The sequence below is a fragment of the Rhinichthys klamathensis genome, unplaced genomic scaffold (assembly GCF_029890125.1).
Source record: "Rhinichthys klamathensis goyatoka isolate OS25496 unplaced genomic scaffold, OSU_Roscu_1.1 h1tg000065l_1, whole genome shotgun sequence".
In the NCBI taxonomy this organism is placed as follows: domain Eukaryota; kingdom Metazoa; phylum Chordata; class Actinopteri; order Cypriniformes; family Leuciscidae; genus Rhinichthys; species Rhinichthys klamathensis.
Window position 1 is genome coordinate 1545769 of NW_026606608.1, and position 24798 is coordinate 1570566.

Sequence of the window (24798 nt, forward strand, 5' to 3'; positions counted from 1 at the left end):
ATATATATATATAAACAAATGTCCACCTTTAAATTGTTTTGTTTTTTTCTCTAAAGGGTAACTTAAGTAATTCTGGGAAATGGAGTTATGTTCCATCATGTTCCACAAAATTACATTTACAATAAATCAAAGCCTGCTGATAACAAATATTTAGTCCATAGCAAGGTGTAAATTGCCATCCGGTTCTTTTTCTTTTTCTTTTATTCTGCTTTGCATAAACATGAAACAGAGAACAGTGACCCAATGCAAGGATGAATGCTTCATTCGTCATCAAATGATTACAGCGAGCAGATTTTGAAGTAACTGTGTGAATCCTCAGAATGTCCTGTTACCCATACATACAAGTTTTGAACTGAAACCCACTTGGGTCTCGTGTCGGCCCTCTGGTTTTTGGATAAAATGTGCTTTAAAGATACAATATGTGATGTTTTTCGCCGCTAGGGGTCGCTAACCTCTTGCAATAACAAAGGCGTAGGTTGATGCAAAATTTTCTGCGGAATTATGGATCTTGTCGTCAAGCCGATGGATCTAATAATGTTTATGGATGAGTGAATACAGTGATGTTTTTATCATGACTGTGGTGTGAAGCAGGGCTCGAGTGCTAATGAGAGACAGATCTCAGCGCCACACGCGAGTCCCGCGAGCCTCGCGGATGTAAAGGAATAAGAACATTTCATTCTACCGAACTACCCGCAAGTGCTGAATAATACTCACACAGGCCAGTTTATTAGAGGAATTAAACGTGAGGAAACGCAGCGCTGTTTCACTTGCTCTACACTATCACACTAAACTGCATTTGAGTGTGTTGAAAGTTATAATGTTATTCTGTGTTAGTTTGTCTGTATGAGACTAGCAGTAAGCTAGATCAACATTAGAATAACATACTGATCATATTCTAACATTTCATCATGTTGAGCTATATAACATTGATTAGTTTTATGTACAATTGCTCACCTGTCTAATAAAGTATATGCAAGAGCGGCGTCTCTGTCAAGTTGAAGTTAGTCGCGGACGCTAGCTCTCGGCATCTCGAAAACGCCACGCTGATATTGATCCTCGTTTTAGTTCTCCTTTTGTCAAGTCAAGTCAAGTCAAGTCAAATATATTTATATAGCGCTTTTCACAATACAGATTGTATCAAAGCTGCTTCACAGTATCAATCAAAACAACTTAACAGTGTTTGTTTATTACTGGAAAAAGACATCCAAGTTTGGTAGAGCTGATCAGTGGTATGATGGGTCATTTAATTTGAATATCCCCAACTGAGCAAGCCAAAGGCAACAGTCCCAAAGTTTGCTTGCCATGATCCATAATGCTTGAACAAAACAACACCAGCGTGAGCGCGCCGCTAGACGTAACGCAGTTGTCCATGTCTGTCGCCATGGTTACTATGGCAGTACTACTAGCGGAAACCAGGGATAACGCGGATATTACGTCATTGACAGGCGACGAGTGAACAGGTTTTCCGGGACGGCCAATTATTTAAAATGGTAATTTCTCTGAAATTAAAAATCTTTGGGAACTTTTGGGATATTGGAAGTATACAACTGCAGGAAATATATCACACTGTGCAAGTGATTTTTGGATATTTTATGACAAAATTCTTACATATTGTACCTTTAAGTCCTGCGTAGATTTAATACCTGTTGCACAATACACCTAGTCAAAGGAAGGTGTAAAGCGAAAACTCTTTTTCGGACTGTTGATTGTAATAAAGACACGGAGAACCCTCATTTCATGGTAAAACGAAACAAACGTGCATCATGCTTTTACTTTCGTGTTCAACAACAACAAATAAGTACATCTCTTCAGGGAATTAACCGATTAAAGAAATCACCTCTTAATGGTCATGATATAAAACACAAAAGAAAAAAAAGAACAAAATGAGATATTGCTTAATAACTTAACAGCTTTAATTAAAAATATACATTCATCTTAGTGATAGATTCTCTTAAGCTTGTTTCGTGTCTGAATGAACTGTTACTGCGGACATGAACTGTAAGGTTTATGATATTATAATAAAACACGGTTAAGATGGGTGTGCTGCACACTGCCGACACTGACCTAACAAAACATTTCTGTATGTAATTATGGTATGAAACGTTAAAAATGAACATATATCTGGGGTTATTAAATTGTATACCATCATCTTGCTCAGAGGGAGCATTTCACTATCTATGTCAAGTCACCTTTATTTATATAGCGCTTTTCACAATACAGATTGTATCAAAGCAGCTTCACAGTGATAACATGAAAATAATACAACAAAGTTTGTTTCTAGAAGAAAATTGTGTCACCTTCCACCTGAAGTAAGGCAGATCAATAATATTGTTGAATATTAAATGTCCTTTTGACTTTTGACTTGAGCTCGCCGACTTCTAAGGGCCCCCCCTCTGCCTCGGGCCCTGGGTACTCGGTACCCTTTTCCCCCCCGCTACCACGCCCCTGGGGACACATAATCTGAACCATCGGCTTAGCTCTGAGCGCGTGTTCACTTCAAACGTTGGCTTTATACGCGCGTCCTATTCGCTTTAGACTAGCGTCGAACTAGACGCGAATTTGACGCTCTATTCGCGTTTGGTGTGACCACATAATGAACAGGCTGCGATGTCAAGATTGCAATGCTGGAGTGTGTGTGAGTTAACTTTTTTTTTTGAGTCAGTATTGTATTGTGCATGTGAATTAGATTTTGTAAAAAATAAAATAATTTGGGTTACCTTGTTAATGTTGTCAAATGACTTTCTTGCCACATTCTCCACTGTAGTGCGCAAGTAGAGGAAGAGAGTCAAGCATGGAAAGAAACAGAGAAGACCAGTGTCAGAGATACTGCAATATTCAAATGAAAGGCATTCTGATTTTACTGTAAGACAAATTTGGGTTACTGACAATTTACTGTTGTCACATGACCCATGATGTCATCACTAAATGCCCTGCACATTGTGAACAATGTTAATTATATGCCTTAGTTTCAACGCTCCAGTTAAGTCTTTAAAGCTTAAAGGCACACTATGCAGGAATTCCGTTTTTGTCAAACAGCGACCCCTAGAGTCGCTGTGGAGTACTTGTATTTAACGTTACTGTCGTAAATGCCACTCACGCAGAGCGTCTCTGCACTCACGGCCTGATACCCATTTGAAGCGGTTACTAACAGTGTTGGGGAAGTTACTTTTAAAAAGTAGTGTTTTCTCGTTACTCGTTACTTCTTAAAAAAGTAATCCGTTACTTTACTTAGTTACCCCCTTTGGAAAGTAACTTTTTATGTTACTCGTTACTTTTACGTTACTTTTATGTTGCTTGACTTTGGGCAGAACCCAATATCTGTTCCTATAGGCCTACATAAAATTCTACCATGAACTCTAGGCTACTTAATGAAAAACTAAAAAAAAAAAAAAAAAAAAGGAGAGATTTTGAGATAGAAAAAATATATATATTTATTTAAATAACATTTGAAAAACCTGTATAAACTGAACACCAAAGCACAATATTAACTATTGAGCGGTGGTGACGCGTTCATGAAAAATGTCACAAAGAACCGGCAAAAGAAATGATTATGAATATCAAATATAGCGAGGAGACATTTTAATTGTTTATTAATAAACAAGTGTTTTCTTTGTCAGTCAGTGTCGGCTGCAAAGATAAAGTTGACGATGCTGACTCGCGATTCTTCACAGTAGTGAACGCGCCAGAGAGAAATGCACATTTCATATGGATTAGGCTACATAAACAGAGATTATGTTTTCTCTCGTTTTGAATAATTTTGTTTTAAAGTACACATTTCAAGCTTTCTATATATTTCTCAGATCTTTGAGGCAAGTAGCTTGCGCTAAGTTTCGGTTCATTTATGAGACGAGCTCAGTCCACGCGCCGACACGGAGCTCCTGAGAAGTCCTGATTATAATGCCTGCTATATTTACTGCTTATTTAAAGTTACTGCTTAAAATAAGACAATTGGTTGATGAAACATTGATTAAAATTAAGATACAATTAATACAAAACGAAATTCACTTTAAAGAAAGGCTTTCTACAAAAACAAACTTAATGAAGTGGTCAAAATCATGTCTGCCCACTCCATTTGTCTCCCGATTGCGCATATGCTCTTACTCATGCTTTTCACTTTTCATATAATCAACATTGATAAAATTAAAAAATAAATTATTTTATTTAAACATAAATATGAAACTAAATCGTTGTCTTTAATGACTAGGCTACAACACGCAGGTCTATACAGAGACATAATATCGGAGCGGGATTTAAGCGAACGCCGTCTTATAAGCATGTGGGGGTAGAGGTACGATTTTCGAGCAATCATCGAATATTATTTTGCTTGATATGCCAATCCTTAATATTTGGTGTTTTAAATGCCTGTTTGGGGTCTCTGTGAAAGATTTAAAGCAGTCTTTTAGTGCCGCTTTCAGAGCAGTCAAGTCCGAAGAACTGTTACGTCCATAACATTGTTTCTTTCCTCATAAATGCGAACACGAAAAATTCAATACAATTAATATTTTATGTTCTGTGGAGAGCCAACCCTTCTTCATCCGGTGGGAGTATTACTTTTGGTTTGCGCAGTGTAATTCACAGAATTGATTGCTCTGCTACCAGCCTCTGTCACGTAGGCTACCATGTGGAGCTTGTGACTATTGCAAGCGCGCAGCTGAGGAGACAGTGTTGCTGTCAAATCTGTCCATGGGAAAAGTAACGTTGTGGGGAATTGAAAAAGGAACTACGTTTCGTTACCAAATTTTCAGTAGTAACGCGTTACACTACTTTTTACCCGAAAAAGTAGTTACGTTACTGTAACGCGTTACTTTGTAACGCGTTACACACAACACTGGTTACTAAACAGCGAAAATAATGACAAAGACATATGACTGTATACTCAGGGGCGTAGCACAAGATCCCGGGCCCTATGTATAGGCAGTCCTGATGGGCCCCCATGTTCCAAATAAAATATATTCCAGACTTTTCAAGGGCCCTCTCTCCCCTTAGGGCCCTGGTAATCAGTACTGGTTTTACCCCCAGTCCGACGCCCCTGTGTATACTAGGAGCAAAGAGTTAACTTTCCAGTCTAATAATAAAGTTGAGAGAAGAGAATCGGTTTTACATCAGGCTTCCTCTTTCAACCTGCACCAACGAGCAAACTCCTTTCCAAGACCGACTCTTGTTTTTCCTCGAGCACGATCCCTCTCGCGTTTTCTCTTTTTTGCCGCCTCAGAAGCAGTTTTAAACTTTTTCCTTGCCTCAGCCATGACCAGGAGTCGAGCAGGCGGAAAAATAATACCAAAAGCCTTAGCTCCATGAGTATATCAGAGCCTGTGGTCACGTGACGGTCGTAAAGCGATACGTTCTCCAGGCATTCTCCAGGTCACATGACCTGGCCAAAGACGGTGCACCTTCTCCATACTTAGGCGGTATTTCAAGAGGGCAGCCCCGCTCGGAGCATTGATAGTATTGTTGGGGATTGCCCCACTGAAAACTGGTGGATTATATTATTGACCGCTGCAGAACTCGTTTAGTCGTTTATTGCACAAGAGTGACCATATACACATGTATTTGAGGTAGTTTCTGAAATAAATAATATAACAGAAATAAATACTCACTGTCTAAGCATATTCAACAACTTAAGAGATTGCAAACCCAAATATAAACATATCTGTAAAGTGCACTGATACATGAAATATAAATGTAGAAATATATTAGTATGAGTCTGCAATAACAAACTGCATAGAGCAATGAAACAGTCAATGAAACAGGCAGTAATAATTTACAACCAGTGAAGGATATTATCCCACGGAGAAATGCACTTAAAAGTAATAACTAAACATGAACAATACGAGCCGCGATGCTATCGGGCTAATCCGTTAGTTAAGCAGGATCAAATTACACTTAGAAAGATCGCTAAACATCAACTACATCACAAACATGGTCTAACTAAGCGCAGTTGTGATACAGTGTTACAGTCTGTGTTATTAACAATATACATAAAAGGAAAACTTACTTTGTCACAAACTTTATCTTGCACATAAACACGGAACATGTGAATGTGTTCACGCGATATGATCGCTCAACTGAAGTAGCTTAGTGAATAGGCAATTACACTGAGTCCGTGTGTACTGAGAACTGAATAACGCTGCGCTACGTTATTTGCGTACAACGCAACTTAAAACGTCACACACAGTCAACTTAACACTAAAAGGGATAGAATTCACAACATGTATCAAGCGCTGTATATTGGCCTGATGATTCATTTAAAATAACTCATATGCGTCAACTCTTTAGGTCACAAAGTCCGCGGTGTGCCTTTAAGCTCAAGCAAACAGCAACAATGATCACGTGACTCTTCTTCCACATTTAGTATTGTGGCACAGAAGCTTAAACAGGGGCATGTAGATGGAAAAAGTCACGCACAGAAATAACAGCGAAGATTAATATCCAGTGATTATATCGTGATTTTTCAGGGGGGAAAAATTTTATTGGTTTACTGAATTTACCGTGTTTCTTATGTTGTCAGATGAGCCGTCGTGCCACATCTACAGTCAGCTCAAACAGTGCCGAGCCGATGGAGAGAGTCATCCACAAGGAGCAGAGGAAAACAGTACTGGAGTGATGATATTCCAGAAATAAATTAATGTTTATTGTGATATTCAATAGAAGTGAATCATTTTATTTTTAAATGGACAGACAAAATACCTTGTTCATCCTAGCAGCACATAAACTCTACATCTAAAACAAGTCTACAACACGACCTCAGCGCATGACGTCAGAGAGGCATTAGTAGAGCGTTTAGCTACGAATAAATGAATATAACCGCAGGCTTGTGCTTGCACTTTTCAGAGGGAGACAAATAAATTAAAATGACTTTAGAATTCACAAAATAACAGTTAATTGCATTAACATGCAATGTAATACCTATGAGAAAACATGTAAATGTGTTACATTTGGGATGTTTACATCCATAAAACAAATATGTTGTGGAATGTGTAGGAACCCTGTTAACATGACCCTTTGACCATTGCTCTGGCCAAACTATGTCATCTTTGGAAAAGGAGCCCTTTTCAGTGCAGGCTTGTGCTTGTGACTGGCAACACAATTTTATAATTCTCCAGAAGGTGTTTGTCCTTCTCTGCCCCAGGTGCTGCACAATATGCACATACATCCTTCCTAACTTACAGGTTGTCTGAAGCATAGTAGGCAAACTCTATTGGAGTCGAACACAAGTGTTCGAAGTGGATATCCTTCACTATTAACTGTTATCCTTTACTTTACATTATAGTTTTGTTTTCTCCAGAGATCCAATATATTATGGAGAGAGAGAGAGAGAGAGAGAGAGAGAGAGAGAGAGAGAGAGAGAGAGAGAGAGAGAGAGAGAGAGAGAGAGAGAGAGAGAGAGAGAGAGATTGCCTCTAATTGGTTTTTAAGAGCCATGTACTGAAAACTGTCACTGAGTGACAAAAGACCACCTCTGGAATATGACTACATTGACGGAGTGTGAATAACCTAAATGGACAGAGACTTGCCTTCTACGATCAGCATGGGACCACAGCTGTAGTCATGCTTGAAGAGCCTTCTCTGGAGTGCCCACTGATCACGAACGGTCCGTGACTTCTTGGCCTATGCTAATCTACATGCAGCGTTGTTTTCCACACTCATAACACTGGATTGTAGCTCGCTCATTCTGTCCCACAAGGAAACTGTTCTTGCATCCCTATATCAGCCAAAGAACAAGAATAAAGTTTCGTGCAACAAACACCACCACAACACTGTACATCAATCAAAACCTAAAGAGAACAGCAGATAACATGACAAAGTTCAGGAGTGTGTCAAATTCTTTAAATGCATACCTGTGGTGTTTCTGCGATAGATGTCAGTTTCCTTGCTTCCACTTGGCATGTCTTTTTCAGATGTTTCTTGTCCAAATAAGGAATCAAAAGACTGAAAGTGGGCTCCATCTTCAGAAAGCAGAGGATCTGGTATCCAAGCTGGTAGGTCTCCCTCAAAACTGCTTCTCAAGGGCTTACAACAAGCACGATCATCACATTTGCGAAATTGCACAATGTAATTTCTCTCCCTAGAATGTTTGGCCATGAAGGTTTTGTAGTTTTTCTTATTTGCAAGGTCTTTCTTGTGGTACTTGCCGATCTCTATTGAAGCATCAATTTCGCCAATAATACCAGCCTGTTTCTGATGGATTGCAACATCAGATGCTGGTTCCAGAATAGTGAATGGCCTTCCTTTCAGCTGAACACGAGTCATGCGCTCTTCCAATAAATCTTTCATAGATTTGACAGAGCCACTCCACTCATCTCTGAGCTTCTCCACCATGTCAGCTTTCTTTCGAATATCCTGCATCCCACCACAGCTTCTCAACACCTGTCCAACTTCTGCTGAGTAATCCTGTCTGGACAGAGCAATGTTTTGGCAGGCAAGGTTTAGAACAGACATGATTCGCCACAACAATGTCCAAGTCTAGCGCCCTGAAAACAGCAGCCAGGGACAGTTTTACACCTTCATAGGTAACCCTGTGGTCAGGCCCTCCGTCGGAATAAATGATCAAGAAGGGCTTCACCTTGTCCATGTCATCTCCCAGAAGCCTCATCATCTCTGTTGTGTGCCGGAAGGGTCCTTCAGGAGCACAGTGACCTGACCCCTATAGAAGGAGTCATCAACAGTCTCTGGTATCTCAACATTGAGGTACACAGATGGAGTCAATGGCCCTTTCTGCTGCTGGTCATGGTCGAGGGCTCCGAGCAGACCACTGGAAGCTACTAAGGACTCCCCCGCACTCCAGATGACATGGCTAATCCTGGCTCTCCAAAATCTATTTTGGACTTATTATCTACACAGAGAAATGTTGTTAAATCCCTGTGCTTGACTGCAAAGGACCGCATGTACTTAAAGAGAGCTGCGCAGTAATGATCGTCTGGGTGTGATGACCGTAGCTGTCGTGTCTGAACCTGAAATTTCATGTGTACTTTACTTTTGTACAGCTTCACCACATTGCTGTAAGCATTTTTTGGGAACAAAGGCAAACAGTACAGTGGTCTAACTGGGGATTAGAGTGTTTGGTGGACACTTCTTGGCTACTCTTTCAATAAGATCCCTCACAGAGATGAACTCGGACAGGTGACTCCCCCCATGACGTCTTTCATCAGCTGCAGTTATCTGCTCAAGTTCCATGTTCAGCTCATCAAAGAAAGTGTCAAAGGTGTCTTGGGGACGACCTTTATTTAGATGACGAAGGTCAGTGACAAGTTCAGGGTCCTCACCTAAGATTGCCTGCAGGGCCGGAGTGGGGCCACTTTTCAGCCCGGGAGTTTCAGGCCCAAGACCGGCCCACTTTTTCCATGGTGGTGGAAATTGGATAAATGAAGCAACGATTCAGCTCTTACTATTGTGTAGTTTTTATTAATACAAATAATTAGTTCAACAAATAATGTAAAGGTTAAATAATAATTCACTTAAGCTGAGAAGTTAACAAAAAATATTCCACTATTCCACAAGGATAGGTTAATAAATTAACAAAAACAGAAATAAATAAATATAACAAAAACAGAAATAAATAAATAAATAAAGCATTTGAAATGTATCCCACTCTTTCACAAAGAGGCATATTGAACTAATGTTTACAGTTCAAGTCACAGTACAGTTTACAGTTACATTGCGAATAGTACCAACAGCATCTACAGCATCAGTAGCCGCCTAAGCAATGCACTGGTTTCAGCCACTTTATCGATAACTGTGTCGTTGCTTATAGACATGTGGATTTCCTTCTCTGTGCACATTAACTTTTTCATGGCAGTGAAAGCCTCCAAGTTGTCCTGACTCAATGAGCTTCATAGCCTATTCTTCACAAATTTTAAAGCTGAGAAGCTTCTCTCACATGCAACCTGCGTGATGAACAAAGTCAGCAGAAACTTATATGCTAACCCAATGACATAAGCATCTGTGAGAGTATTAAATGGACACAAATGGCACAGTTTTTGCAGGAAGAACAGGTCCTGCTTTCAAGTTCCATCTCTGGTTCTTCCATATATGGCAGTCCGCCACTATCCTCCTGTGTCACCTCACTACATGTCCTGACAGTATAACCTTCAAGAGAGGACTTTTTCAGTCTGTTCCACTGGTATGCCAGGCTAGACAGCTCAGTTTGTAATGTGCTAACAGTAGCTCTGTCATCAAACCTAAGCAGACATTTGCTGATTTCCTGGAGTGCTGAGTTAGGGAGCCCATTTATCTTTATTTCAGGAAAGTTTTTAGGGTCAAGACAAGCAAAATCTGAGGCAAGATTTGCTGAAAACCTCCTATCGATGCTACCTGCCACAGTGTCCAGAATAACATTATGGACATTCACCTCAAAGGCAGCATCAGATGAGGCTACTGGTTCATCATCTAAAAGCTCTCCTGGCATTCTTTTCTTTTTTCGGACACTATTATCTGGAAGTGCAGTCTGCACAACTAGTTCATAGTTGTCCATCTCTTCCAGCTTTTCATTGGCCCAACTCACAAACTTATCAGCTGCCACTCAAAGTCCCTGACATATTTTTTGAGGTGATCCTTTGTCCCCTCAACCAGACGCTGAGCTGACAAAATATCCATTCCGTGTGTCTGTAGGTACTAGGAGAGGGGGGATGTATGTTGGAAAATGCGAAGGAAAGTTTGAGCAATGAGGATAATCTCATATTTCAGAAGATTTTCAATTAATCCCTTTGTTTTGACCCTCACTGTTGACTTCATACTTCCATCTTCCTCAACAGAGGCTAGGGTCAGCAGCAGGTCAACAAACAATGCATCCTGGGGATTACCAAAACACCCAAAGACCTTAGTGAGAGCCTGATCCGTAGCCCACCACCTGGTTTCCCCTATTGGGCTCAGTCTCCTGTGACGTTTGTCCTCACTTGTCTCTTCCCAAGTCTGCATACGTTTATAAGACTCCCTGAGGAAAACTGCCACATCATTAAGTAGTGAGAAGAGAGATGCACTCTCTATGACACTGCCTGTTGTGTCTGCCAGTACCAGATTTAAAACATGTGCATAACACCAGATATTCTGCCTTCACTAGTGTGCATGAACTAGCTTTACAGATAGCTAACAGTTTCCAACAAAGAACCAGAAGCTTCTTGCTGTTTTGTGGTGTTTTACTGAAAGGACTGTAAAACTGTAACATACAAAACCAAAGAAGAGCATATTACAATCTCAATTTGATGAATATACAATACAAAACTAAATAAGTAGTCTAGAAATATCTAAAACCTTCAAATCACGATCCCATAGCAAGCAAATAACACAATGCTAATTTACATAGAAGATGCCATAGAGAAACTAACACTACTAGCGTCACATATTTCCTTACAAATTACTTGCTAATAGAAATAGAAATAGAAAACATGCTAAAATGACTAAATAGGATATCAAAAGGAAGCTAAGATCTCTATGAAACAAATACTTACAGACAGATATTCGTCAGAGACCAAAATGATAGTTTATAAACTTTAACACTCCGAGTTTGACTTGCAGTGAGAATGTTATGGGAACGACTGAGCTACGGAAACTCTGCATGGACAAAACACTCAAAACTCAAATACCTCTTCTCACAAGGGGGCAGTACACTCCCCGCCTGGAATACTACTATAACACTATTAACCCTTAACTAATAACGCAATTTCCGAAACAGGTCTTGAGTACACTTTAGTACCTTCTTTAACTATGCGTACATCTACTTTACGTACTCTTTTATCTCAACCAGGATAAGTGTCCACAATAAGCCCAGTAGGCCATTCGTTTCTTTTGACCTGAGAGTCCTTTAGGAGGACAAAGTCACCAATGGCTAAGTTTGGTTGATCTGCTTGCCATTTTCTTCTTGGTTGAAGGGTTGCAAGATACTCTTCTCTCCATCGTTTCCAGAACGAGTTAGCCAGACTCTGCACCTGTTTCCATTGCTTCCGGTACAAGTCTTTTGGATCAAATGCTCCAGGAGGAATAGAAACGGGACAGATTTTCTGAGTGAGAAGAGCCCTTGGAGTCAACAAATCAGGTTGTTGTGGATCAGATGACACAGGTACTAATGGACGACCATTCATTATGGCTGTTACCTCTGCCATGAGCGTCACAAGTACTTCATGAGTCAGATTTGGAGAATGAACCTTCAGCATCATAGCATCAAAGATATGTCGAGCCACTCCGATCATTCTTTCCCACACTCCTCCCATGTGAGAACAGTGAGGTGGGTTAAACTTCCAAGTGCATGCCTCCTTTTTGAGGTAGGATTGAAGCTCTGGGTCTTCTGAACTTATCTGAAGCTCCCTACACGCTCCAACGAAGTTCGTTCCACAATCTGAACGGAAAAGTTTGGTGGGTCCTCTTACGGCCAGGAACCTTCTGAGCACATTTATGAAACTTGAAGTAGAGAGAGACTCAGACATGCGTAGAGAGATACTCCGACATGCGTGAAAGGAGGAGATTGGTAGAGACGATCAGCTGGAATGTCTGCCATTTTTTGTTGTTGTACATTTCCTCTTAACCTACTCCTGATTTTGTCAGTCATCTCATCTCTTATATGCGTCATCACGTGCAGTAGGGGGGCCTGCTTTGATAATCCTGCATAAGGGCCGGTGTTGGCTTGTTACGTCACTGCCTGAACTCATTCAAGGAGATCTTGCCCCGGCTGAAGGCCAGAGTAGAGAGACGAGCCTCATGCAAACAGCACAGACTCTTGAGGAGGAAGGCCCAGCGATTCTTTCACCTGCACCATCAGACCGGCGACTGAGAGACAGTTTAGCTCTGCTGGAACTGGACTTCACTGAATTCAGAGAACACATTCAAGTCAAACTCTCAGACACACGCAACACAAACATTTACATCCAAGAGCTCAAAGATGAGCTCAGACAGCTAAAGAAAGACACCAACTCCTCCATCACTGAACTCAACAGAGCTCTCAGAGAACTGCAAGGAGAAAACCAAACTCTCCGCGTACAGATGCGCAAGCTAGAGGAGGACAACGAGAGAAAAGAAGAGAACTTCTCCAGGCAGCTGCAAGAAATGAGAGAGCTGTTATAGAAAAACACAGATGACAACACACATAACTACAGTACAGCTCCTACTACAGACTCCACAAACACAGACAGCGGGCCTTCCACAAACACCTGCAGAAACACAACCACCGCCTGCCCCCCCTCCAGAACCTGATCCAGATATTCTCCTCCTCATGGACTCTAATGGGAAGTTCTTGGACCCACAGAAACTCTTCCCACATCAGAAAGTCTCTGCAAAACGATGCAGCACAACCGGCCACGCCCACCAGATCATTAGAGACTTCCCAGGACACCCCTCATGTGTCATAATCCACACTGGGACCAATGACCTTCACTCGCTGCGCAACAACACTGCGGATGCTCAGGAAAATGGCCAAAATCACCAGCAAAAAGTTCCCAGAATCCCGGATTGTTATCTCCACACTTCTCCCACGACATGACACACCACCACACATCATCCACAACATCAACACTGAAATTTCCCGTAGATTTTCCTGCACTTCCAAACGTGCACCTGGTCCACCACCACCACATCGGCCTCCACCACCTGTACGATGGGCTCCACCTGCACAGAGATGCAGTGCGCACTTTTGCAAGGGCCCTTAAAGATGCAGCCCTGGGTCGCACCCCATCATCACCGAGACATCTGCTACCGACTCCAGAACACTACCGGCCCATTCACCCCTACATGCCCAGACACACCCCCCCCCCGACCCCGATGAGGAATCACCCCTACATGCCCAGACACACCCCCCCGACCCCGATGAGGAGAGACATCAGCTGGACAAGCATCCCACATCATCCACCACGTCCACACCCACCTATGGCTCACTACACACCTGTAAACCTGCAGTCACCAACTCCACGTCCACCTGCCGGCCATCAAGTCCCCATTAGGAAGAAGAAACCCCCCCCCCCCCCCACACCCAGAGAAATCCCTCCACCCTCTGAAGCTTTAGCCCGGCCTCCCGCTCCACCCTCCACCTCCACACCTGCCAGCGAACTGAGCCAGATCAGAGAGATGCTGCACACACTGTGCAACCAGCTCCTGAACAGATAAGAACACACACAGTGCTCTACTGAAAGAAAGAAAAGAATTTTTTTTTTTATATACTGTATGTGTATATACACTCACCGGCCACTTTATTAGGTACCCCATCCTAGTAACGGGTTGGACCCCCTTTTGCCTTCAGAACTGCCTCAATTCTTCGTGGCATAGATTCAACAAGGTGCTGGAAGCATTCCTCAGGGAGTTTGGTCCATATTGACATGATGGCATCACACAGTTGCCGCAGATTTGTCGGCTGCACATCCATGATGCGAATCTCCCGTTCCACCACATCCCAAAGATGCTCTATTGGGTTGAGATCTGGTGACTGTGGAGGCCATTTTAGTACAGTGAACTCATTGTCATGTTCAAGAAACCAATTTGAAATGATTAGAGCTTTGTGACATGGTGGAAGTAGCCATCAGAGGATGGGTACATGGTGGCCATAAAGGGATGGACATGGTCAGAAACAATGCTCAGGTAGGCCGTGGCATTTAAACGATGCCCAATTGGCACTAAGGGGCCTAAAGTGTGCCAGGAAAACATCCCCCACACCATTACACCACCACCACCAGCCTGCACAGTGGTAACAAGGCATGATGGTTCCATGTTCTCATTCTGTTTACGCCAAATTCTGACTCTAACATCTGAATGTCTCAACAGAAATCGAGACTCATCAGACCAGGCAACATTTTTCCAGTCTTCAACTGTTCAATTTTGGTGAGCTCTTGCAAATTGTAGCCTCTTTTTCCTATTTGTAGTGGAGATGAGTGGTACCCGGTGGAGTCTTCTGCTGTTGTAGCCCATCCGCCTCAAGGTTGTGCGTGTTGTGGCTTCACAAATGCTTTGCTGCATACCTCGGTTGTAACGAGTGGTTATTTCAGTCACTGTTGCCCTTCTATCAGCTCGAACCAGTCTGGCCATTCTCCTCTGACCTCTGGCATCAACAAGGCATTTCGGCCCACAGAACTGCCGCTCACTGGATGTTTTTTCTTTTTCGGACCATTCTCTGTAAACCCTAGAGATGGTTCTGCGTGAAAATCCCAGTAGATTAGCAGTTTCTGAAATACTCAGACCAGCCCTTCTGGCACCAACAATCATGCCACGTTCAAAGTCACTCAAATCAACTTTCTTCCCCATACTGATGCTCGGTTTGAACTGCAGGAGATTGTCTTGACCATGTCTACATGCCTAAATGCACTGAGTTGCCGCCATGTGATTGGCTGCTTAGAAATTAAGTGTTAACGAGCAGTTGGACAGGTGTACCTAATAAAGTGGCCGGTGAGTGTATATATATATATGTGTGTGTATATATGTATATATATATATATGTAATTTTGCACTAATGTAAATTGTTTGCCATATACATTTTCACAGGTAGGCTACTTCACATTATCTTCTCTCTGTCTCACCAAATAGGTTTATCTTTTAGAATTCGAATGCGTTCATTTCAAATAAGTTGCTGGAATATTCAGGGTCTTCACTCTTCAACGCTTGGTTCTAAAAGTACAGACCCAGAATTTCTAAAACATATCGAAGATGTTGACATCATAATCCTCACTGAAACCTGGTGTCGAAATGATGCGCTTACCTACTGTCCCTCAGGCTACTATGAAGTGATTGTGCCCTCAGTCAAAATAAGTACAGTCCACTGTGGACGAGACTCAGGAGGAGTTCTGGTGTGGTACAGGGAGCATCTGGCCAAACACATTTCAACAATTTCCCCTTGGGGATTAATAAAGTATTACTACTACTACTATTTCAGTTGGAAAATTTCATTGCTGGTTAAAAATAAACCAAATTGGCATTTCTACTAGAGAAACATATCTCTGTGCCATCTACATTCCCCCTGGAGAATCCCCTTACCATGAGGAGGAATACCTCAACAACATACACACAGAACGCTTGTCCCGAGAAAAATGGCGTTCGTAGGCTCCAGTTTGGTATCCTGCCTCTCACGGGGATTTCGGATGCCTCAACGCCTGTGATGAGAAGACCAACGCCTGTGAAGAGACGACTCAACGCCTGCGAAGAGACGACTCAACGCCGGCGATATGTTATCCCCTAAATATTACATGATTAACTAAATGTATTTTTTCCAGGTACTCTCTGATATGCACTTACTGTAAAGCTTCTTTAAAACCCTATGATTGTTAGCCAGAGGAGAACTGGCCCCTGACTAGCCTGGGTTCTCCCAAGGTTTTTTTCTCCATCCAATCTGATGGAGTTTTGGTTCCTTGCCACTGTCGCCTTGCTTTTGGCTTGCTTAGTTGGGGATATTTAATATTCAACAATATTATTGAACTGTGTTGTACTACTTTCATGTTATCACTGTGAAGCTGCTTTGATGCAATCTGTATTGTGAAAAGCGCTATATAAATAAATGTGACTTGACTTGACAGAAATCAGCCATTTCCAGGCCCAGGGAAACGTGCTGCTGTGTGGAGACTTTAATGCAAAGAACTGGATCTGAACTTGATGACATAGATCCAAAGGGTAATGAATATGTCTTTGGCCAAAACCCCCCGAGTATCACAAGAAAACTTCCCCCCAGAAACAATCTTGACCAGATAGTGAATAAAACCGGTAGAGAGCTGGTGCAGCGCTGCCGAGCCTCAGGCCTGTGCATACTGAACGGCAGGATACGAGGGGACTCTTTAGGGAGGTTCACGTGTTGTTCAGGTCTTGGAGCTAATGTAGTTGACTATGCCATCACTGACATGGACCCATCCTCCTTCAATGCATTCACTGTCAAACAGCAAACTCCGCTTTCTGACCATAACCAAACTAACATCTATATCAAAACACATCACACACCAGAACAAAACAGACTGGAAACCTGCCGAATGTATCAGGTCCAGCAGAGGTACAGATGGGCTCCGGACAGCGCAGACAAGTTTGTCCAAGCCCTCAGTTCTGAAGAACTAAAAAATCGAATAAATACATTTATTAATAAGAAATTCGAAACAACTAAAGATGGTGTTAATTCGGCTACAAATGAAATCAATAACATATTTAAAAAAGCAGCACAGAGAAGTGAATTGAAAAAGAAAGGCAAAAGATACACTATTAATACTCCAAAAGATGAAAAATGGTTTGACTCAGACTGCAAAACATTAAGAAAACAACTTAGAAAATGATCAAATCTGAAACATAAAGAACCAAACAACACTGACATAAGAACTGAATACTTTTCAAAACTAAAAATATATAAAGACACAATTAGAGTGAAGAAGCAACACCATCTGACCAAAAGTATACAAGAATTAGAACATTCAATAAATCATAATCAGTTCTGGGATATGTGGAATAATCTGAGCACAACAAAACCACAAGATGGAGAAATTTGGACAAATCATTTTGAAAACTTATACAAAGAAATCCCATCAAAACAACTCAATGACAATTATAATCTGATCAAACAAAATCTACAAACTTATGAAGAGACAATTAAACTAATCAAAATCCACTTGATTTCCCAATTACACATGAAGAATTGACAAACAAACTCAAAAGCCAAAAAGGTAATAAATCTTGTGGTCCTGAAACACAGCACCTCGGAGCTCCAGGTGGCGGTGCTCAAACTATTCAACATTGTATTCAGTTCAGGCTGTTTTTCTGACATCTGGAGCCAAGGACTTATTACCCCAATCCATAAGAGTGGAAATAAATTGGATCCTAATAATTTCAGAGGCATTTGTGTGAGCAGTAATCTGGGGAAGTTATTTAGCAGTATTTTAAACGATAGAATTGTAAGCTTCCTTAAGGAACACACACAATGTCCTGAGCTCGAGTCAGATTAGCTTCGTTCCAAATGACAGAACTACCGACCACATTTACACCCTACACACCCTAATCGATAAACACGTAAAACAGACCAAAAAGGGAAAAATATTTGCATGCTTTGTCGATTTCAAAAAAGCATTTGATTCTATTTGGCACAACGGATTATATTATAAACTTTTACAAAGTGGTGTAGGGGGTAAAGTCTATGACATTATAAAATCAATGTATTCGAACAACAAATGTGCAATACGAATTGGCAACAAACATACAGAATTCTTCACCCAGAAAAGAGGAGTGCGGCAGGGCTGTAGCCTGAGTCCAACGCTGTTCAACATCTACATTAATGAACTAGCGGTGCAGTTGGAGCAGTCTACAGGCCCTGGACTCACTCTACAGGACAGGAGCATCAAGCTCTTGCTGTACGCAGACGACCTGGTGCTGCTGTCACCCTGTGTGCGTGTGTGTGTGTGTGTGTGTGTGTGTGTGTGTGTCACCCACTGCACAGGGACTACAGCAGCACCTGGACCTGCTGCAGAACTACTGCCAGAACTGGGCCCTGGCAGTAAACCTCACAAAGACCAACATTATGGTCTTTCAAAAGAAGCCCAGATGTCAGGGAACACAGATACCAGTTCAGTCTAGGCAGCACCGGCCTAGAGCACACGATGCAGTACACTTACCTCGGCCTGGTAATCACTGCATCAGGGAGTTTCAGTATGGCAGTGAATGCTCTCAAAGATGAAGCTCGAAGAGCTCTATACGCCATTAAGAAGAAATTCCAAAACACTGAATTACCGATTCCAATCTGGTGTAAAATCTTTGATAGTGTAATCCAGCCCATTGCGCTGTATGGAAGTGAGGTTTGGGGTCCACTCAGTGATCAGAGCTACACTAGATGGGACAGACATCCAACAGAAGCCCTACACACAGAATTCTGCAAGATGATACTAAAACTACAAAGGAAAACACCCAATAATGCATGTAGGGCAGAATTAGATAGACAGACAGATAGATAGACAGACAGACAGATAAATAGACAGACGGACAGACAGACAGACAGACAGATATAGATAGATAGTCAGACAGACTGATAGATAGATAGTCAGATAGATGGACAGACAGATAGATAGATAGATGGACAGAGATAGATAGATAGATAGTCAGATAGATAGATAGATAGATAGATGGACAGACAGATAGATAGACAAATAGACAGACAGACAGGCAGACAGATAGATAGATAGATAGATAGACGGACAGATAGATAGACAAATAGACAGACAGGCAGATAGATAGATAGATAGATAGATAGATAGATAGATAGACAGATAGATAGATAGACAAATAGATAGATAAACAGATAGACAAATAGACAGATAAATAGACAAATAGACAGACAGACAGACAGATAGATTGTTAGATAGACAGACAGATAGACAGACAGACAGACAGACAGACATAGATAAACAGACAGACAGATAGATAGATAGATAGACAGACAGATAAATAGACAGACAGACAAATAGACAGACAGATAGTCAGATAGATAGATAAACAAATAGACATATATTTATATATAGATATATAGATAGATAGACAAATAGACAGATATATATATATATATATATACAAATAGATAGATAGAAAGATAGACAAACAGACAGACAGATAGTTAGATAGCCAGACAGACAGATAGACAGACAGATAGATAGTCAGATATATATATATATACAGATAGATAGACAAATAGACAGATATATAGATAGATAGATAGATAGATAGATAGACAGACGGACAGATAGATAGACAAATTGACAGATAGATAGATAGATAGATAGATATATAGATAGATAGATAGACAAATAGACAGATACATAGACAAATAGACAGCTAGATAGATAGAAAGACAGACAAATAGATAGATAGATAGATAGATAGATAGATAAACAGACATAGACAGATAGATAGACAGACAGATATATAGATAGATAGAAAGATGATATAGACAGATAGACAAATAGACAGACAGATAGATAGATAGACAGACAGATAAATAGACAGACAGATAGATAGACAGACAGATAGATAGACAGACAGACAGATAAATAGACAGACGGACAGACAGACAGATAGATAGTCAGACAGACCGATAGATAGTCAGATAGATAGATAGATAGATAAACAGATAGATAGATAGATAGATAGATAGATAAACAGATAGATAGATAGATAGATAGATAGATAGATAGATAGATAGATAGATAGACAGACAGATAAATAGATAGACAGACAGACAGACAGACAGATAGATAGATAGATAGATAGATAGATAGATAGATAGATAGATAGATAGATAGATAGATAAACAAATAGACATATATATAGATATATATAGATAGACAATTAGACTCAGTGTTCAATTTGTATATGTAACATTCAGATTATGAAATTAAAATGTGGATTACTGAATGTAATTTACCGCGTTAATGTGGTGTTCTGTGATCTTTCCTGTTCGTTGTCACTGAAGTGTCTCAAACCGTACATGCAGATACACACCGAGGAACAGGGAAAAACAACAATTTTCAGAACAGTTAATGATTATTTTATGTATTTCTATAGAGATTTACCTTCACGGGAAGACAGACACTGCTCGAGACTGAAGAGCGATATGACGTCATGTTTATTATGGTCAGGCACAGCGTGTCAACTGTCGTAAAACAATTAGACTTTAAAGTGCGAAGCTCGCATGTCATCTCATCACTTTAACAGAAAAACGAAGGTTCGCTTACTTTTTCTTTCTTCTTCTTCTTCTTCTTCTTCTTCTTCTTCTTCTTCTTCTTCTTCTTCTTCTTCTTCTTCTTCACTGTCTCCAGGTAAAACAGCATCGCCGGCTTCTGTCAGTTTTCTCGTTAGATGTTTACTTTACATTAAGGCTGAAAGTTTGAGTCAAACGCCAGAGGGCAGCAGAGCATCACTTACTTACATCGCCCACACAATACAACACCTCTGAGCACAGTACCGACCAGACATTGTATTTGAAAGAGGTGTCTTATGCTCATCAAGCCTGAATTTATTTGATCAAAAGTACAGAAAAAACAGTAATATTGTGAAATATTATTACAATTTATATATTAATTACAATTAATATACTTTAAATTATAATTCACTCTCATGTGGTCAAAGCTGAATTTTCAGCATCATTCCCCCAGTCTTCAGTGTCACATGATCCTTCAGAAATCACTCTAATATGATGATTTATTATCAATGTTGGACAAAATTGTGCTGCTTAATATTTGTTTATAACCTGTAATACTTTTCTCAGGATTCACCGATGAATAAAAAGTTAAATAGAACAGCATTTATTTAAAATAGAAATCTTTTCTAACAATATACACTACCCTACCGTTCAAAGGTTTGGGTCAGTCATTTGTCTTCTTTCTTTTTGTGACAAAAATTTATACTTTTATCGAGCAAAGATGTGTAACATTGATAAAAAGTGATAGAAATCGTTTTTAACAATACAAATCTTTACTATTTTAAATAAATGCTGTTCTTTTTAACTTTTTATTCATCAGTGAATCCTAAGATTATCACAGGTTATAAAACAATTTTTTTAGGCAGCACAACTGTTTCCAACATTGATAATAAATCATCATATTAAATATATATATCAAATACTCTTAATAACAGTACCAATTAAAGATCAAACACATGCATATAATGAATTCCTGTTTTACACTGAGAATCTTTAAAAGTGTATCATTGTATAATTTTGCTGAACTGTATGTGGCATGATCATATTAATAATAAACCCGGTGTAAAGACTTCACTTGGGAATCTGCAGATGCTCAGTCAGGCTGGCCTCATAACTTTCTATCTGTTACTTTATAAAACATTTAATTCCCCACAAATGTAATTTTAACGGGTGTTTTTGTCAGTTGTTGCTTGGTTTAGCAGGGTCTGAGTACAGCAGAAGTGCTTGTAAAGCTGATATCTGTCCACTAAAGTTCTGCTAGTATTCTGTGGCATTACGACCTTTATCAAACCACTTCTGATATTCATAAAGCATCATCATCAGCTCTCATGCTGTCTTGCACACCCATCAGTTTCATAAAAAAGCTGACATCTTTACACAAACAATACGTACGTACTTGTTCTCTCCTTTTTTCACTCTATATTTTGTAAGTTTAGAACTTTTGTCTTTGTGTAAAGTCTTGTGTGTGTTTGTCTGTGACTGATCAGCGGTTGTGTGTGTGTTGTCAGTGTGGTCAGAGCTGGTTGAGCTGGATGAGGTGGAGGCCGGTGTGTGTGTGTCCATCGAGGTGGTTCCTCCTACACCACAGAGCAGAGTCCCGTCGACACCGGCACCGGCTCCGGCTCCTCCGAGAGCAGATCTGCTCACTCCGGCTGAGGGACGCAGAGAACATTAGATCCGGTCACTAACACCTCCTCAATCTCTTCACCTCCTAGATCATCAACTGGCATCTTCCACAGCATGGCCAAATTGTGCAATACAATGCATGCTCCTGTCACCTTTGCTGCTCTCTCTGGCTTCATTGCAATTCCTACCGAGGACATTTGGGTTGTATTCAAAACTTGTACTTTATCTGAAATATTAGCCTAAACTGATCAAAAATAAACAATAAAACAAAAATTAAAAAACAAATTTAAATATGCTGCATGACATGATCACCTCCTTTTTAAAACACAGATACTTCTTTCCACCGTTACCCTTGTTTTGGTATGTGCAGAACTGAATTTGTCCTCTGCTTGTGTGTTAAGTATGGTGTCATCAGCCACTTTTTAAGTGGGTAGGCAGAATCACCCAGCATACTCCCCAGAATCAAAGTTTTCAAAGATGTTTGATCTTTATAGGATGAAACTGTCGTGCTTTGAACCTGGCCATCTAGCAACGCAGATTAAGAAACACAAACTTGGGTCACAGATGACTTGGGTGTTTAGTGCAGACTGATCTCATGAAATGGCGTATGTATGACACGCCAATTCGTATTTCCATTTTTGGCGTGCTATTAACACGCATAATCGCTTTTCAGCGTGTTTATCAACGCCTTTGACTTAACGTTACATTACTGTATATATAAATATATGACCTACCCCAACCCCGTCCCTAAACCTACCCGTCACTGGGGTTAATACCATTTATGAGTCTTCCCCTACCATCCTAGGAAAAAAAATATCGCTCCCCAGATGTAGATCTACATTTTGCTTCGTTTCGCTCGGACATTTAACGGCGTGTACATACACGCGGAATCACTCGGACATTTAACGGCGTAGACATACACGCAAAAGATGATGGTTCGTTTCGGCGTGGACATAGCTCAAAATGCGTATAGATAACACGCCACTTGACTTGAAAGTGGCGTGTATGTTTACGCAAAGTCATGACGCCATGTTGTTTAGTGAATGAAATCCCTTCCTATTCACAAAAGCATCCATCCACTGTGGGTGCTTTTATCCTGATTTGTGTCCCATCGACACAGCCAAGGACATCAGGGAAACTGGCAATGGCATGGAATTTTTGCCTGTTTTGTACATTTATGCTTGGCCGGCACATGTAGTTGTTCATATGGCGACACAAGGCAAGTGACACTCTGCGGATCACTCTACATACTGTAGATTTATGAATTTGTATGCTATCGCCTACTAAGTTTTGCATAGATCCAGTAGCAAAATAACATAATGCGACGCAGACTTGAAGGCTTGGGGAGAGAGTCTGTTTCATGTTGAATATCAGGCACGATCATGTCCGTTATCCCACTCTTTTAAAGCGCAAACGAGCATATATGTCGACATCATCATAAATATCAAAAGGATGATGTTGGTCTCGTAAAACTCGTCGACGAATTTGCGGTTCTTCATTATCAATTACGAGCTCATCGATGTAATCTAATCTGGTTGCCATCTCATTCCGACCGTTATTCATTGGTAGAGGCTGCCATAAATATTTAGTTGGAACGTAGAGTTACGTTTAAACTAGTGCTGTCAAATGATTAAAATATTTAATCGCATTAATGTCATAGTTAAAGCGCGATTAATCGCAATTAATCGCACATTTTTATCTATTCTAAATGTCTCTTGATTTCTTTTTGTCCCTTTATTTTTTCTAATTTTAATGCTCTTATCAACATGAAAAAGTGGATCGGCTTGCTTTGTGCAAATGTTTTTTATTGAAAACAACATTGACATATACTGTGTTCAATTTCACACTAAAACATTTTCACTTGGAGCAAATAATCTTTCACACAATGTAACACTGTCCATCAATAAAAGGGTGAAAGAAATACTGACGAGGTCCTGATATTGACGAGAGGGCGGAGAATTCGCATCAGCTGTGTGTGTGTGTGTGTGTGCTTGGCCATCAAGTGGTATTTCAGACTGGACGAGCTGCGATGATGATAGCTCAGTTCACAACGACAAAACACACAGATCACTTTGGTCTTGTCAATGGAACCGTTTGGAAACTTTTTAAAAGTAAACTTTCCATTCAGAATCTTATTGGCATCCATTTCGGCGTCTCGCGCTCGTCATCCACTCCAAACGTAACGTTAACCTACTATTTGGCCGGCTCGCAACAAGTGTTTCCGGTCTAGCTAGATCCGGTGCTTTCAGAAAGGACACGGAATGCGCGGCGCTACGCCAGTTTTCAAAACTTTTTGGATGCCAAAACGTTTCTATTGGCCGCGCTGGTAATCGTCACAACGGCAAAAGTTGAACTATTTTGAATTTTGACCGTGGTGTGCACGCTGCTGCTCTTGCGCTTTGGTCAATGAAGCAACAAAACGTCCTCGCGCAGCGCAAACCATTGAAATGAATGGGTTTCATAGCGTCCGGTATGCAAAAGCATGTGAAAAATGACAAAAAAAGTTTGCAAGGCCAAAAAGACCGTTAATCGCGTTAAAATGGGTTTTGCGTTAACGC

At 40.7% G+C, this 24798-nt stretch overlaps 1 protein-coding gene across 1 annotated transcript in view; it reads left to right on the top strand.

Annotated features, from left to right (window-relative positions):
• The window catches only part of iqck (IQ motif containing K), an 84117-nt gene extending 61828 nt beyond the window's left edge, over positions 1–22289 (top strand). The window contains exon 8 of the mRNA XM_056249948.1: positions 22123–22289. Coding sequence (XP_056105923.1) covers positions 22123–22289 — 167 coding nt within the window. The remainder of the gene's footprint in view (positions 1–22122) is intronic.
• The last annotated feature ends 2509 nt before the right edge of the window (positions 22290–24798 follow it).